The sequence below is a fragment of the Nerophis lumbriciformis genome, linkage group LG38 (assembly GCF_033978685.3).
Source record: "Nerophis lumbriciformis linkage group LG38, RoL_Nlum_v2.1, whole genome shotgun sequence".
NCBI classification, from domain to species: Eukaryota; Metazoa; Chordata; class Actinopteri; order Syngnathiformes; family Syngnathidae; genus Nerophis; species Nerophis lumbriciformis.
In genome coordinates this window covers 16,601,612-16,617,319 of record NC_084585.2, presented here as the reverse complement: position 1 = coordinate 16,617,319, position 15,708 = coordinate 16,601,612, and the positions used below count along the sequence as shown (strand labels likewise).

The 15,708-nt window shown below is 41.5% G+C and overlaps 2 protein-coding genes across 2 annotated transcripts in view; one reads left to right on the top strand and one right to left on the bottom strand.

Moving 5' to 3' along the window:
• Positions 1 to 5,712: 5,712 nt before the first annotated feature.
• On the top strand, positions 5,713 to 9,422 carry tspo (translocator protein). The gene is made up of 4 exons (XM_061932623.2): positions 5,713 to 5,907; positions 8,413 to 8,602; positions 8,665 to 8,803; positions 8,865 to 9,422. Exons 2-4 carry the CDS (start codon positions 8,430 to 8,432, stop codon positions 9,036 to 9,038), a joined length of 486 nt encoding a protein of 161 aa, XP_061788607.1. The 5' UTR covers positions 5,713 to 5,907; positions 8,413 to 8,429; the 3' UTR covers positions 9,039 to 9,422.
• Positions 9,423 to 11,482: 2,060 nt separating this feature from the next.
• Positions 11,483 to 15,708, bottom strand: part of uqcc2 (ubiquinol-cytochrome c reductase complex assembly factor 2) — a 7,387-nt gene continuing 3,161 nt past the window's right edge. The window contains exons 3-4 of the mRNA XM_061932624.2: positions 12,427 to 12,493; positions 11,483 to 12,334 (exon numbers count right to left, since the gene is read on the bottom strand). Coding sequence (XP_061788608.1) covers positions 12,228 to 12,334; positions 12,427 to 12,493 — 174 coding nt within the window. The 3' untranslated portion in view covers positions 11,483 to 12,227. The remainder of the gene's footprint in view (positions 12,335 to 12,426; positions 12,494 to 15,708) is intronic.

Here is a 15,708-nt window from a genome sequence, read left to right as displayed (position 1 = left end):
ACTATTAAAGATAGTATATGAAGGAAGCTCACACCTGAGTCAGATCCTCCATAACATAACAGGTCAAATACTCCATTATTCTTCCTTTTTTTCTTCCTATTGCTGCAAGTCAATGAGGGCTGACTCAGTTATTGACTCAGCAGCAATAATGACCAGAAAAGGTGTTGAGACATCAAGTGTAAAAAGGCAAGTTATAGGCCGAGATATTCAAAGCAGTACATTTGTGTCTCATCAAGTGCCAACGAATATGAATACGTGACGAATAATTGTGCATCTCGGAGTGACAATATGCTGCACATCTGCAGGCAAGCAGGCTGGCAGCTGGAGGCTCCTTAGCCCGCCGTGTGCGCGCCTTGGCCCGGCTACCACAACACAAGCATGCCGCCGCAGTGTGGGAGCTGCCAGGTGGGCCTCCACATCTCGCCGAGGATGTCAGCTTACGTCCACCACTTGACATCCAGCCAGGACGCATTCAGCGTCTCCTTTCCTTCCATCCATCCGTGCATCCATCCATCCGCGGAGCTCCCCAGACCGTCATCCATCCATCCATCCATCCATCCATCACTCCCCCCACTCTCCGCCCCCCCCGGCTAGGATAGCACCTAGCAGCCCGGGGAGGAGAAAAGCTTCCTCGGCTACTCACATGTCAGCCGCCGTCCTAACCGCTCGTCCTCACGCCGAGCGCGCTCGCAGGCGGCGGGCAGGTGTCGGCGGCGTGTGGTCGGCGGGGATGTGGAGCTTGGGCGCCGCGAGCTGCGGTGAGAGAGAGCCGCGATGGTGTTAATGTTGTTATTTTCCCTCTCCTGTGACGCCCCCCACTACTGCAGCAAGGCCCTTTCTGGCTGGATGACATTTGCCGAGCAGCTGGGGTCAAAGTGCACCGGCAGACAACGAGGCCGACAAGAAGGTAAGGCGTAGGGCGGGCGGGCGGAGACAAATATCGACTGCGCCGATGCCAGCGGAGTATCGCGTCGACGGTGATATCGATATTTTCAGTTCCCATGTGTGATCATTTTAATATATCTATTAAAAAGTCAAGAAATATGTTTTTGGACACTTTAAATTAGAGCCGATGTTGTGCTTTTGTACTCTTATTTTCAAACAAGCAGTTTTATCGCTGTTAATTAGTTTCGGACATAACCATGATAAATGAATTTTCGCAAAGTGGGAATCATTAATCATAAATGTAATATTTTCATAACTAGAGCATAAAAAATTGTCCTAAATAACATATTTCAACATTAAAGAAGGCAGCACAATACGAAGGTCCTGAGTTCAATCCCGGGCTCGGGGTCTTTCTCTATGGAGTTTGCATGTTCTCCCCGTGACTGCGTGGGTTCCCTCCGGGTACTCCGGCTTCCTCCCACCTTCAAAGACATGCACCTGGGGATATGTTGATTGGCAACACTAAAAATTGGCCCTAATGTGTGAATGTGAGTGTGAATGTTGTCTGTCTATCTGTGTTGGCCCTGTGATGAGGTGGCGACTTGTCCAGGGTGTACCCCGCCTTCCGCCCGAATGCAGCTGAGATAGGCTCCAGCACCCCCCGCGACCCCGAAAGGAACAAGCGGTTGAAAATGGATGGATGGATGGAACATTAAAGGAGGCAGCACGGTGGTACAGGGGTTAGTGCATATGCCTCACAATACGAAAGTCCTGAGTTCAATCCCAGGCTCGGGGTCTTTCTCCATGGAGTTTGCATGTTCTCCCCGTGACTGCGTGGGTTCCCTCCGGGTACTCCGGCTTCCTCCCACCTCCAAAGACATGCACCTGGGGATAGGTTGATTGGCAACACTAAATTGGCCCTAAATGGTAAAAATGGTAAATGGTAAATGGGTTATACTTGTATAGTGCTTTTATACCTTTCTAAGGAACTCAAAGCGCTTTGACACTATTTCCACATTCACACACACTGATGGCGGGAGCTGCCATGCACGGCGCTAACCAGGACCCATCAGGAGCAAGGGTGAAGTGTCTTGCTCAAGGACACAACAGACATGACTAGGATGGTAGAAGGTGGGGATTGAACCAGTAACCCTCAGATTGCTGGCACAGCCACTCTCGCAACTTCGCCACGCTCTAGTGTGTGAATGTGAGTGTGAATGTTGTCTGTCTATCTGTGTTGGCCCTGTGATGAGATGGCGACTTGTCCAGGGTGTACCCCGCCTTCCGCCCGAATGCAGTTGAGATAGGCTCCAGCATCCCCCCGCGACCCCGAAAGGAACAAGCGGTAGAAAATGGATGGATGGATGGAACATTAAAGGAGCCCTTGTTATGATCCGTATACTTTTTTGACTCCCTCAGTTCCTGTTTTGGGCATCCCTGGGTTTGGGTTTTAGTTGCCATGGGTGCAAATTAGTTTCACCTGCCTCTGATTAGTGTTCGGGACGCTCACCTGCTCCCGGGCATTAATCAGAGAGCGACTTATTCCATTTTTTTGCCGCACACTGCCTGGCTTTCTTATTTGCTATATTTAAAACAAGTTATAGCTTCGGTTGGTAGAGCGGCCGTGCCAGCAACTTCGGGGTTCCAGGTTCGATCCCCGCTTCCACCATCCCAGTCACTGCCGTTGTGTCCTTGGGCAAGACACTTTACCCACCTGCTCCCAGTGCCACCCACACTGGTTTAAATGTAACTTAGATATTGGGTTTCACTATGTAAAAGCGCTTTGAGTCACTAGAGAAAAGCGCTATATAAATATAATTCACTTCACCTTTGGATTACTGAGTTTAGCCATTTGTTTTCTTATTAGCTATTCCATTAGCTTCCCGTGCTATCGGCATGTTGTACTTTTGTATGTTGAATGATTTATTGACATTAAGTAATTTTCTTACCTGCACACTGCCTCCGGAGTTCTGTCTGCATCATGGGAGAACGATCCGCACATCACCATGCGACCACGGCGTAACAGCCCTCTAGACATGAAATAATACCCTATGGTCACCTTTACGCTCTTTTAATTTAAAATAGTAATGCTGCCCGAGACTGAGCCAATCAGTGGTCATGATACTGAACAGTGGGATCCGATTGGTTTGGTCTCATCTAGTGGCCAATACTACTGTAGAATTTGTTATTTTACTTCATGTATTTATAAAATACTTAATTTATGGCAAAAATTGTGAAGAATTTGCTTTAAAAAACAACAAAAATATGCAATGTGGCGAGGGACGACTGCAAGTTAGGCATACCCCTGGCTGAAGTGTATTTGGAGCCCCCGCCAATTACAATTTTTTTTCATGTAAAACATTTTTATACTTTTTTTTTTTATCAAACTTGAATTTATAGAAAACAAATTGCTCAAACATTTATTTTCAGTGCAAAATAATAAACATAATTAAAACATAAATTTAAACGTGGGATCAAACCGAGTTTGACTTTTCCCTTTTCCACCAAAAGTTCAAGAACTTTAGGTTCCTGGAACCTCTTGCTTCTGGAACTACAGGTTCCTGTAAAAGAGTGGTTTGCGTTTCCACCGCATTTCACAGTTCAGGGTAGTTTATACAAAACCGGCTGATAGGAGTGGTTTAGTATATTTCTACACTGATACCATGTAAATAAACAGATAATATTAGGTCAGAGTTCTTTAACTAAAAAGTAAGTACATGGAATACAAAGCTATAATATACAAAACGATATGATTTTTAAAAAATATACTAAATTGTTTATAAAAGGTCAGGCTTTTGTCCGCAATGTCCAACAGTCAGAAAGTCATCCTCTCAGTTAAAGATGAGTTCATGAGGGTCAGACCATTACTTTTTGTCCATTTCAGCTGTAAATAACAATATAAAATAATAAAATGTCAGTGTTTATCTCAAGGTGACATTGGTTTTTGTGTTAGCTGCTTAGCATTAGCATTCGGTTCACTTGGGTTGAGGCAAATGGAGTGTCACTGACTACTTTTACAAAATGTAAATAGTTCATATTTGATGTGATTTAACTATCTAAATACACAAGAAACAAGAAATAAATAAGTCTGCGCGCAAACTCTAATGGTGGTCGTGTGTTTGAAAACAACATTTTTAGGAACGCCACCAACTATGTTCAACCAACCGTATTTGTATCATGAAACTTCAAATGGCACTCAAAACTCAACCTCGAAGTGGCAATTGAACACTGTATATTCTTATCAGCGACGGAGCAGGAAGCGGCTAGGAATATGTTTGTGGTGAAATTTCATATAGAGCATTCATGTCCTTAATTAGAATTTTTTTTGCGCTTCTTCATGCAAAACGGGGCCCAACACACAGCGCGTGGTCTGTATATTTTCGGATAATTCCGTTTTTACCCACATTGTGCCCTAGTTTTCATACACAATCTCTGTTATCGTACAGTCAAACATTGCGCAAGTTAACAAGTTAATTCGTGGTAGGGAGTGCAACACGTTGGTGACTCAGCCTCTGTGCTTTTTTTTTTTAATTGTGTATAACTCCAAGATGATAATCCATGGGTCCAAAGAAATCTGCACTTTGATTAAAGATGAGAAACAGTACTAAATTCAACAAAGTACAAAGGTGCCATCTGCATGCGTGGCTCTCTTTGCCAACAAGAGTGTGTGTCAATAAAGGTAAAAGTGAGGCTAAAAATTTATTTATCAATATTTCATTCATTCATATGTATTTAAAATAGTTGCATTCCTATTGAACTATAATCATTCTCCATATAATGTGTTTTGTGTCCATCATTTTGGGCATCTGGAACAGATTAATTTGATTTGCTTTGTTTTAGGACAGATTGTGAACAAAAACAGAGTAATTACTATTAAATTGTTCACAAATAAGTGTGTTGATACAAATATGTTTTCCCATAATCTGTCCTGTGTTTTTTGTATTTATAATCATGATCGACAAATTACAGGCAAAACCACATCCATCCATCCATTTTCTACCGCTTGTCCCTTCTGGGGTCGCAGGGTGTGCTGGAACCTATCTCAGCTGCATTCGGGCGGAAGGCGGGGTACAGCCTGGACAAGTCGCTACCTCATCGCAGGGCCAACACAGATAGACAGACAACATTCACACTCTCATTCACACAATAGTGCCAATTTAGTGTTGCCAATTAACTTATCCCCAGGTGCATGTTTTTTAGTGATCTTAAAATATGTCCAAAAGTATCGGTATCGGTAATACTGGCCAAGTTTTTATTTGGTATTGAATCGATAGTATCGTCAGAGGATCGATCCAAATACCGACATTATCGATACCAAGCGTAGCATGAGTGTTGCATTCCTATGAATTTGATGAGATTGATATATATTTATTTAGTTATTTTCTATGTTTACTCTCACAAATGTGTGTTTTTATTTTCTTTTGTTCAAAATCAGGAGACACGTTTTTAGACATGGTAGGGATTTGGAAGGCAAACAACCAAATGATTTAAATGCGAGCCAAAATTACTTTTTACTTTTGTTAATTTATTTTGCACTATTTTTCCTCAAACAATTGCATGTTAAAAAAAATGAATGATTGTGTTATTCATATTTTAGCTAGTTTGTGCCCGTGCCTAAACTGAGTTAAAAAAAAATCACCAATCAAATGAACGTAAGACTTTTTCAGTAGGCTCGATAGTAAAATAGACATAATGACGTCCAGGCCCTGATTGTAATCCCCAGGTGAATTTAAGAGCCAAAGTGGAGTGAACCATCTTGACTGTGTTATCATCTTGGCACGCTGCGCTGTGATTGGTGGAGAGGCTTGCCAAAACCGGAAGCGCGCAGCCATCTCCAGTGTTATAATCATCTTTGAAACATGCTAGCTTGGGAGGCACTGACTTGACTGACTGACACTTTTGATAAGGCTGCCCTGCCCTTTAACGACATTTCGCTCACTAAATTGTTTGACTTACAGCTGGACTGACGCTTGTTGTGGCCGCCGTCCTTGCAACCAAACCAACTCTAAAACGACTCAAGAGGTAAGACTGCAGCTAACCGTCATTAAAACTTTGCCCTGTTGTGAAACTGACGTTACAACATTTTTTTTATTACAAATACTTTTGCTCTAGTCTAGTTTGTGCAATATTGCCTGTTTCTCCAAATCATCTGCATTTACTAGTCACTACGTTAATGTAGAAAGCACAGTATGCACACGCATCACTTATATTGTCATGTTTTTAGATCCTTAATATATTGCGCACATGAAATTGCTGTCATTGCACCTGCAGCCACTGTGCGTGGGTTATAAAACCATAAACTGGTGAAATTAAGGTGCTCTGGTTATTTATTTTATATAGAAATACATTCCAACATGTATTAAAAACAAAAAGAATAGTCTGGCTAATTTAGTTACATAAAAAAACAATGGCTATTTGTTTGTTATTATTGTTTTACTGAAAATACACATTTAAAAATGTCATAAGATTTCATTGTAGTTAATTACTACTACGTACCTCGCATATTTGTGTGGTCAGAATGCAGATACTACTGTAAGGAGAGTTAAAAACAAGTATATCAACTTATCTGCAGTGTGTCATTTTGTCCGGCAGAGGGCAGTATTGTCCTCTAATCATTCAGTTATTGGAGAAATGCGCTGAAAAAAAACTTAAGTGTGTAATGTTGTCCATCCATCCATCCACCCATCCATTTTTCTACCGCTTATTCCCTTCGGGGTCGCGGGGGCGCTGGAGCCTACCTCAGCTACAATCGGGCGGGAGGCGGGCACACCCTGGACAAGTCGCCACCTCATCGCAGGGCCAACACAGATAGACAGACAACATTCACACTCACTTTCACACACTAGGGTCAATTTAGTGTTGCCAATCAACCTATCCCCAGGTGCATGTCTTTGGAAGTGGGAGGAAGCCGGAGTACCCAGAGGGAACCCACGCAGTCACGGGGAGAACATGCAAACTCCACACAGAAAGATCCCGAGAAATGCTGCGATGAAAATAACTATTTAGACTCGTGGCTTGATTAATAAATTAAGTCATCCATATTTAATCTTACCAAGACATTTTGGACAATTGTATGCATACTTGCCAACCCTCCCGATTTTTCCGGGGGACTCCCGAATTTCAGTGCCCCTCCCAAAAATCTCCCGGGGCAACCATTCTCCCGAACTTCTCCCGATTTTCACCCGGACAACAATATTGAGGGCGTGCCGTGATGTCACTGTCTTTAACAACCTGTCGTCGCGTCCGCTTTTTCACCATACAAACAGCGTGCCGGCCCAGTCACATGTTGTACGCGGCTTCTGCAGACACACGTAAGTGACTGCAAGACATACTTGATCAACAGCCATACCGGTCACACTGAGGGTGGCCGTATAAACAACTTTAACACTGTTACAAATATGCGCCACACTGTGAACCCACACCAAACAAGAATGACAAACACATTTCGGGAGAACATCCGCACCGTAACACAACATAAACACAACAGAACAAATTCCCAGAATCCCATGCAGCCCTGCTACCACCAAACCCCGCTCCCCCAAACCAATCTCCCGAATTCGGAGGTCTCAAGGTTGGCAAGTATGATTGTATGCCTTCCAGTGTTGCTCAGGGCAAGGCCACTAAAGGCCAGTTGTGATGCTTTTGTGTGTCTGTAGCTTTAATGCTAATCAGCCTTTTGTCTCCAAGAAGCGCTTTAGTGTTAGCATAGCATGTACATTAGCAATTATGTATTAGCTAGGGCGCTAGCATTGCAGTAAAGTATTGGCTAAAAAAACAAAAACAAAACAGGTTTTATGCGGCCTGCGAGATTAATTTTTCTAAGTATAAAATTGTTTAATGAAAGAAAGTGCTGATCTAAATGTGTCCACTGGGTGTCGCAATAACAACTCTGTTGGGCAAGCAAACACTTGATACCGGGGCCAAGCAAGAGGTACGCAGTAAAGCGCATATCGCTATGGTAACGCGTGGCTGTGGCTCCTCCCCTCGAACAAATGAAACGCAAAACCTGCCGTTTTTGGTCTTCTGCTTCAAATGCTTCTTTGGCACTAAATGTCTCTGTCAAAAACTAGAAATGTGAGTGTAACTCAACCATCTTCAACAGTTTTTACCTCGGTGGGTGTGATTTGAGTTAGCACATGGTTAATACCTGGACATGACAAATGAGGTATTTGACACCTCAAAGTTTTTTTATTTATTTTCTTCAATCCCAGATAGGCTGTGACTTCATGTTTATTGGCTTTGTAGATACACTGAGGCGAAGTCTAAGTTTGTTGTGTTCGTTTTTTTTCCCCCTCAGAATTTGAATTTTTTTTTTGTCAAAATGATTTGTGATTTTTAAATTTTCAGAATGTTCTATTTTTGGCCAAAGTAAAACAATCTGAAGTCGTCTTTGTTTTTAAGTTATCGTGCCGTGATTTTTACCAGTCCGGCCCACCTGGGAATAGATTGTCCTCCATGTGGCCCCTGAGCTAAAATAAGTTTGACACCCCTGAGTTGGAACATTAAAAAGTCATTTTTACTTATTAGGAGACCTTGACGAGAGAATGTGGCTGCCCTTGATTGGAATGACTGCCCTGCCACACCTCGGCGGGCTTTATGGCGGGTACGTCACGCGCAAAGAGGTGAAGACCTGGTACCCCACCTTAGAGAAACCATCATGGCGGCCACCCAACGCAGCCTTCCCGGTGGTATGGACCTGCCTGTACACAGGGATGGGGTGAGAATCACCACTGCGTCGTTAAGCGTCTTTTTGTGTATCTAATTGGAGTTCCGTCACAGCTACGGCTCGTATCTGGTTTGGAAGGAGCTGGGAGGTTTTACCGAGGAGGCGCTGGTGCCGCTCGGTCTTTACGGCGTGCAGCTGGCGCTCAACTGGGCCTGGACCCCCATCTTCTTTGGGGCACACAAGCTCAAACTGGTAAGCCTAACTGGCCTTGGTTTGAAAGCACGTGTCTAACCTCTCATGTCGTCCACGTCAGGCCCTCATCGAGATCGTGCTTCTAACGGGTACCGTTGGCGCCACCATGTGGTCGTGGTACCCCATTAGCCGACCCGCCGCTCTGCTCATGGCGCCCTACCTGGCCTGGCTGGGCTTGGCCACCTCGCTTTGCTACCGCATTTGGAAGGACAACCCTGAGACCAAAGATGAGTAGGAGACGCTTAACATGACTTGCGCAAAGAACAAAGCACATCAGCCTTAATCTTTTTTTTCTTTTTTTTCTTTTTTTTTTCTTTTTATTTTGCACCTTTTGACTTTACTAGTTTATTGACTCATGTATGATTGATTTCCTTCTTTCCGAACCAGCAACCTTTTGTCTTCACAACAACCTAATCATTGAAGTATATGACAGCACTATACTCCTTTTATGTTGTACTTCACCCAATACAAAATGTTATTCCTATTATTGCACAGGTACCAAAATAAGATTCTGCTTGAAGTCCGTTTGGCTCATTAAAACCATGTCATATTGTGTACAACGGCACATATTTGCTTTTGTATGAAGGCCATTGAATAAATGATTTCTGCTTGTATTAAACTGTGGATTTAAGTCATTTTACTACACAGTGAGATTATATAAATAAAAAAAACCTAAACCACAAAATATTCTCTTCAGCAGATCTTTGCTTCATCCAATGAGTGCTGCAAAACAAACAGAGGGAAACTACCAGCTGCAGTCAATCATGATATTTATGAATAATTAATAAGGCTCGGGGGGGGGGGAATCAAGAGCTACCATTTTTTTTTTAAATCTTCCCAAATAGCTCAGATTACCAGGAATTACAGGTTTTCCGGGACATTTTTCAAACTTGCACAATTCCCACATTTCTCACCTGATTCCAACTCATCCTGGATAATTTAAACCAACATGTTTCCCGGTTCTGGAGTCAAAATGCTCCTTGCTCTTGGTAATCAAATGCTAGCGTTCTAATAATAGCATACTAACTTTGGCTAATTTTACACTTCAAATTTGCAGCCATACAGCATTAAGTCGTATAACTCGGTACGTGACACATGCTAATATTAGTACGCTATCTTTTCAAAGCCAACTTGGTATGTGACACTCGTTACCTGTTCGCATGCAGTCAGTTAGCATGTGTCACATGATGCTGAGGTGTATGACTGAAAACTTAGCTTAAAAAAGTTAGCATGTCAAGTAGCAAGTTAAATGTCTCTGAGGTGTACATGTGGCAAAATTGGCTAAAAAAAATATAGCATGTTGATGTCAGCATGCCAACGTTAACATACGTAACATACAAAGTTATGACTCTAGGGTAGACGGTTGTAAAATTATCCAAAAAAAAAGTTATGCTAACTATGAAGGTAATTTGTGTCTTTAATACAAAAGCTTTTTTTGACACTGAATTTTTGTAACGGAAATTTTGCAAATGGAATTTTTTTTTTTTACATAAAATTATGCTGACGATTTAATTGAAAACAAATTCAGTGTTTTAAAATTCAGAGTAAAAAAAAAATGAAACATTTATTTAAAAAATGTGCTGCTTCAAAATGGAAAACTTACGTTCCGTACATTAAGACAGAAGCAATCGATCCTGTTTCAGAACCAGCCAATGAGGTGTCAAGTTTGAAGTCACGTGACACGGGGGCTTTCAAACCCGCATAAAAAAGGCAGTTAACTGGGCTACCTTGAGCGTAGCATTAAAACAAGTGAGTGTAGAGTTAGAGCAGAAAATACCGTGTTGCTATTCTGTTCTTGGCTGTTCCTGTCGTTCAAATAGAAAGAGATAGGAAAGAGCTTAATGGAGTCCTGAAAGAAGTGGTTCATAAAGGTAATAAAGTCAGGAAAAAACGAAAGTGCGTCGAAGGAAATGGCTCTTTAAAATGATCACTTTCATCTTGTGGAATACAATCGCACTATGATCGTGTCTGCAGCGATCACTTTGTAAAAGGTTTGAGAAACTTCCTGTGATGCAATGAAGTTTATTCTCTACTAAATCAGTAGTGTTTGAGAGCAGAACTAAATTATTTATTTACTTATTTTATTGTGATTACTTATGGAGTATATTGTGAATAAATTGAGAACAGGAAGTGAACAAAAGTTTTAGCAACTGTTATGTAAAAGAAAAGGGGTAGGATTAAATAAGCTCTGCTTCTTCCTACTCCTTTTCGAACATGTTGAAAAGAGAAACTGGAGATTGTGATGTATCATGTTGTATACTTGCATGTTCGAAATAAACTCAAACTCAAATGTAAAAAAAGGACAATAGATCGCATCAGTTTGTGTTCTTTTGTGGTTGGTATGCCTAAATATAACTACAAAGACCAGTTTTACTTTTGTTTAACAATAAACATGAATTGAGAAACCGATTCTGAATACTCATTAGGGCTGACAGGATGATGGATGATGTTTCTTGTGTACTTTTAGCAGGTGTAAAGATATCAGCATACATTTGAAAGATCACATTCATGCAAACATTTGGCAGGTATATATATAGAGAGAGAGAGAAAACAATACTGGTCCCAGGATAGAGCCTTGTGGAATGACAACCCTCACTGACTGTGTTCTGTTGGACAAGTAAGATTGAAACCAAGCAATGGCAAAAACTGCAAAATCAAAGTGAGTCGGTTTAGACAAGAGAGCTTGATGGTCAATTTTATTCAAAAGCTTTCTTTAAGTCTAAAAACACAGACAGGTAGTTTTATCCAGCAAGGACTTCACCGTTTCTACAAAGACGCAATTTACCGTTTTTGGTGGAGTAATACTGGCAGAACCCAAAGAGAACGGCCATGACTGAGATGTTTATTCAACAAGTTGCCAATCCATTTTTCTGCTACCTTAGACACAACAGGAAGGATGTTACTGGGACGATAGTTGGACATAATTGTTTTGTCTCATGGTTTATAAACTGGAGAGACTATGGCCACCTTCCACCCTGATGGGTCAACGGCCATTCTGATTGATAAATTAATCAGATGTGTTATCGGGCAAGCACTTGACTTCGACTCCAGCCTCAGCAACAAGACATTTTCGGGATGACGGGGCTTACCAACGTTCCCACACCTGAGACTGACTGCAGGTGGAGCTGTCAGCCTGCAGTCAAGCAGGAAGACCATGCCAAAAACTTTTAAAATCAGCTGACCAAACACATCACATCAACATTACATGACAACCTCTGAGGAAGGCCAGAGTTGTTGCCGAAACAAGCCGAAAATAAAATGGCATCATTCTTAGAAGACCTAATGAACCTGATAGGTCTAATAACACATCTCTCTACATTGGTGAGTAATGTGGACTCCGGGTGGAAAACTACGCAGAGTACATACAGATAGCAATAATCATTTTATTTCTGTACATGTAACCACAAAACAAGATCATTAAATGTTATTTTTCAGGCGCTTTCTCCGGACCCTCGTCTGATTTGGAGGAAAATCTCTCCGTTAATGTTTTCCACAAGCTCTTCTTTTCATCCTCCGTCTGTTGCACGCTGCCTGTAACAGAACACCAGAGGACAATGAACCTTGTCGTGTGTGCAAAACAAGTAAGAACGCAATTACATATGTATATGTGTGTGTGTCCGTACCAGACAACAGTAATTTACACTCTTCAACTGTGACCCCAGTGAAGCTTGTGTCTTTCACACGTGGAAACTGTCAGCGGAAACAAAAGTTGACATTGTTAGATGTTATAATGGGAGGCGTAGCAGCTTGGGAAAAAATTAAGAAAAAACATGTTTTTTCAATCTTGCTCAACTAACTTGGTAGACTTCATATTCAGGAACATCTAAAGCAAACACCCCACATATGTGCAGGCGTGTCCCGATCTGATATTGATACCTGTCTGGTATCAGCAACAAAATAAACAAACACCTATTGGATTATATTGGCTTGCACCTAAAATCTCTGATAAAAGCACTCCATTGCAAAGCTGTCCTCCATTAAGCACACACGTTTGGTCTTTTCCTCTATTCTATTTAAGTCATTTACAAAACGTAAACATGGTGTGCTATAGGCTACTAGGAGCTAGCACCTACACAACAGCTAAGCACACAATAGCATGCAAGCAACACATTTGTAATAAGTGTTCTTCGTTGAATAATATTGCAGTCTAAAACAGCACATTTGTCAATATAAACAAGTATCAAATAATTATACTTGCATATTACTTACACAAAGTCTCCAAGTATATTAGAGAGTATCCAGGAACAAACGTGTCTGCATCATTCAACCTACTGAATAATTGTGGCCACAATGTGTCACCCAAGAAAATAATTACCACTCCACTTGAACTTAAAGAGAGTATAAGTCCATTCCAGGTGGTTGATAATAAATAAGTAAATGGTTTTATTACCCACCAGTGTTTTCGGTTTTATTCCTTTCACTTGATCAAAGGTTTTCTAACAATAATACATTAGAAATGTATCTATGATTTGTGCTGATGTCGTATCGGATCAATATCGGCCAGTACTCAAGGCTCCAATATCAGTATTGTATCGAAAGTGAAAAAGTTGTATCAGGACACCTTTACAAGTTTGCCTTGTTTATTTTTAGTGATGCCACAACAAAACTATATGACCAAATGACCATAAAACTGCAAATAAAAAGGTGTCCTGGCTGCTTAGCCCACTCAAGCATCTGTAATAGATGGCAGATAGTGTGGCTTAGCATCACAAGGTTGTGAAAAAGTCAATCCCCAACACTTTAAGAGACACTTGAAAATTAACAGTATACAGCTCATAGGTCATTGCTGATCGTGTTAATGCTCAACCAGAGAGGATTTGTGCTTGCGGTTTGAACCCCACATCTGCATGGCTGGACTGCGCAGGATGACCACTGTTACACTTCTATACTTCAACAACAATAATAACGGCAGAAAAAGGTCATGAAGACTGCAGTCAGCTGCCCCTAGTCTCAATGTAAAGAGACTCACCTCAAAGGCACCCCGCTGCACGTTTTCCACCATATTTGTCCCTTGTCAACTTTTATGGTGTTTGCATTTTACTGCACAGCTGTTAACTTCGTTTTACGCTTGTAGGGATGGCAAACTTCTTTTTACACTTGTAGGGAAGGCAACTGTTGGAAGTGAAGTTGCCTGATGGCGACAGTTTGACCCTGGAACAGATTAATTCATATTCTATGGTTTAATCTGTTTAAAATATGCTTATTATCGTGGTGGTAGTCATAATACTGCACTGCATTTTAATGACTTTACAGGGGTCACACACTAAAGAATAAAAGCGTTCAGGGACCATTTTGATATTTTTCATTTTTAAAACCATTAGGGATCCCTTCAATTTTTGTGAATCTTTGAGATCCCTGGGTTAGGCTCTCTGGAGGTCTGAGGCTGTACTTTGGCTCCCGCAAATACTTGGAGACAAATATATTGTACATACAAACACACATCCAACATACATTTGCACATACACACAACTATTCATACATATACATACGTACATTAATGCACTCATACATACGTGCACACTTAGGTATATACGCGCTTACATAGATACATTCGCTCGCACATACATACACAAATACAGTGCATACATATACACATGAACAAACACACAGGGTACATACATCCACACGCACGTTCACTGTATAAACATAAATACATACTGTACATATACAAGCACATATGCATACGTATACTCCTGCATATAATTGGGGGGCGGCATGGCGTAGTGGGTAGAGCAACCGTGCCAGAAACCTGAGGGTTGCAGGTTCGCTCCCCGCCTCTTACCATCCAAAAATCGCTGCCGTTGTGTCCTTGGGCGGGACACTTCACCCTTTGCCCCCGGTGCCACTCACACCGGTGAATTGAATGATGAATGATAGGTGGTGGTCGGAGGGGCCGTTGGCGCAAATTGCAGCCACGCTTCTGTCAGTCTACCCCAGGGCAGCTGTGGCTATGAAAGTAGCTTACCACCACCAGGTGTGAATGAATGATGGGTTCTACATGTAAAAGCGACTTTGGGTACTTAGAAAAGCGCTATATAACTCCAAGGTATTATTATTATTATTATATAATCACTTTTCATCAAACATATTAATGTTGTCCCCACAGGGAAAACTGGGTAACACACACGGCACACTGATAAAGCTTAACCTATTTTTACTGCAACAATCTACGAGGTTAATACAAGTACACAAGTACATTCTCCTTCTATGCCACATCCATATGGAATGCACTCCCAACAGGTGTAAAAGAAAGTGCATCTCCATCCTCCTTCAAAACCGCACTAAAAGAACACCTCCTGGCAAATTCACAGAGGTGGGACCAAGTCATTGTTTTGCAAGTCGCAAGTAAGTCTCAAGTCTTTGCCCTCAAGTCCGAGTCAAGACAGGCAAGCCCCGAGTCAAGTCCAAAGTCAAGACTGGAAAGTCTCAAGTCAAGTCCTAAGTCCTGCATTTTGAGTTTCGAGTCCTTTCAAGTCCTTTTAACCACAGACTAATATACTAACACAGATTGTGTATGCTTTTCAAACGCTGTATTTATTTATTAAAACAAGTGCATTTTAAATTGCAGGAAAGAAAATTGTGCTGACATTGCACTTTATAATAGCACTATTAACCAGTCATTTTAAACATTAACTCATTCCTTTACAGAACAAACACATTGAAAAATAAAGAGCAAATGTACTTATTTGTACAAAAGTGTTAACATTGAAAAAACATGACATATACGTGAACATAACAAAAAAGTTGTACTTTTTATATGTCAGGGCACTATGCTGCATTGCATTTGCAAAAGACCAAATTAGCCAAGAGTCTGTCAGTCATTTGTGCACGATGGGGGCGTAGTATGATGCCACCATGGCTGAAAACTCGCTCCACTGGAGCACTGGAGGCAGGCACTTCCAAGA

Excerpts from the sequence above, each read along its gene's own strand:
- tspo (XM_061932623.2), top strand. The coding sequence starts at position 8,430 with ATGTGGCTGCCCTTGATTGGAATGACTGCCCTGCCACACCTCGGCGGG. Across the intron at positions 8,603-8,664 it reads TGCCTGTACACAGGGATGGG|CTACGGCTCGTATCTGGTTT; the intron begins GTGAGAATCACC and ends GTTCCGTCACAG. Across the intron at positions 8,804-8,864 it reads GGGCACACAAGCTCAAACTG|GCCCTCATCGAGATCGTGCT; the intron begins GTAAGCCTAACT and ends CGTCCACGTCAG.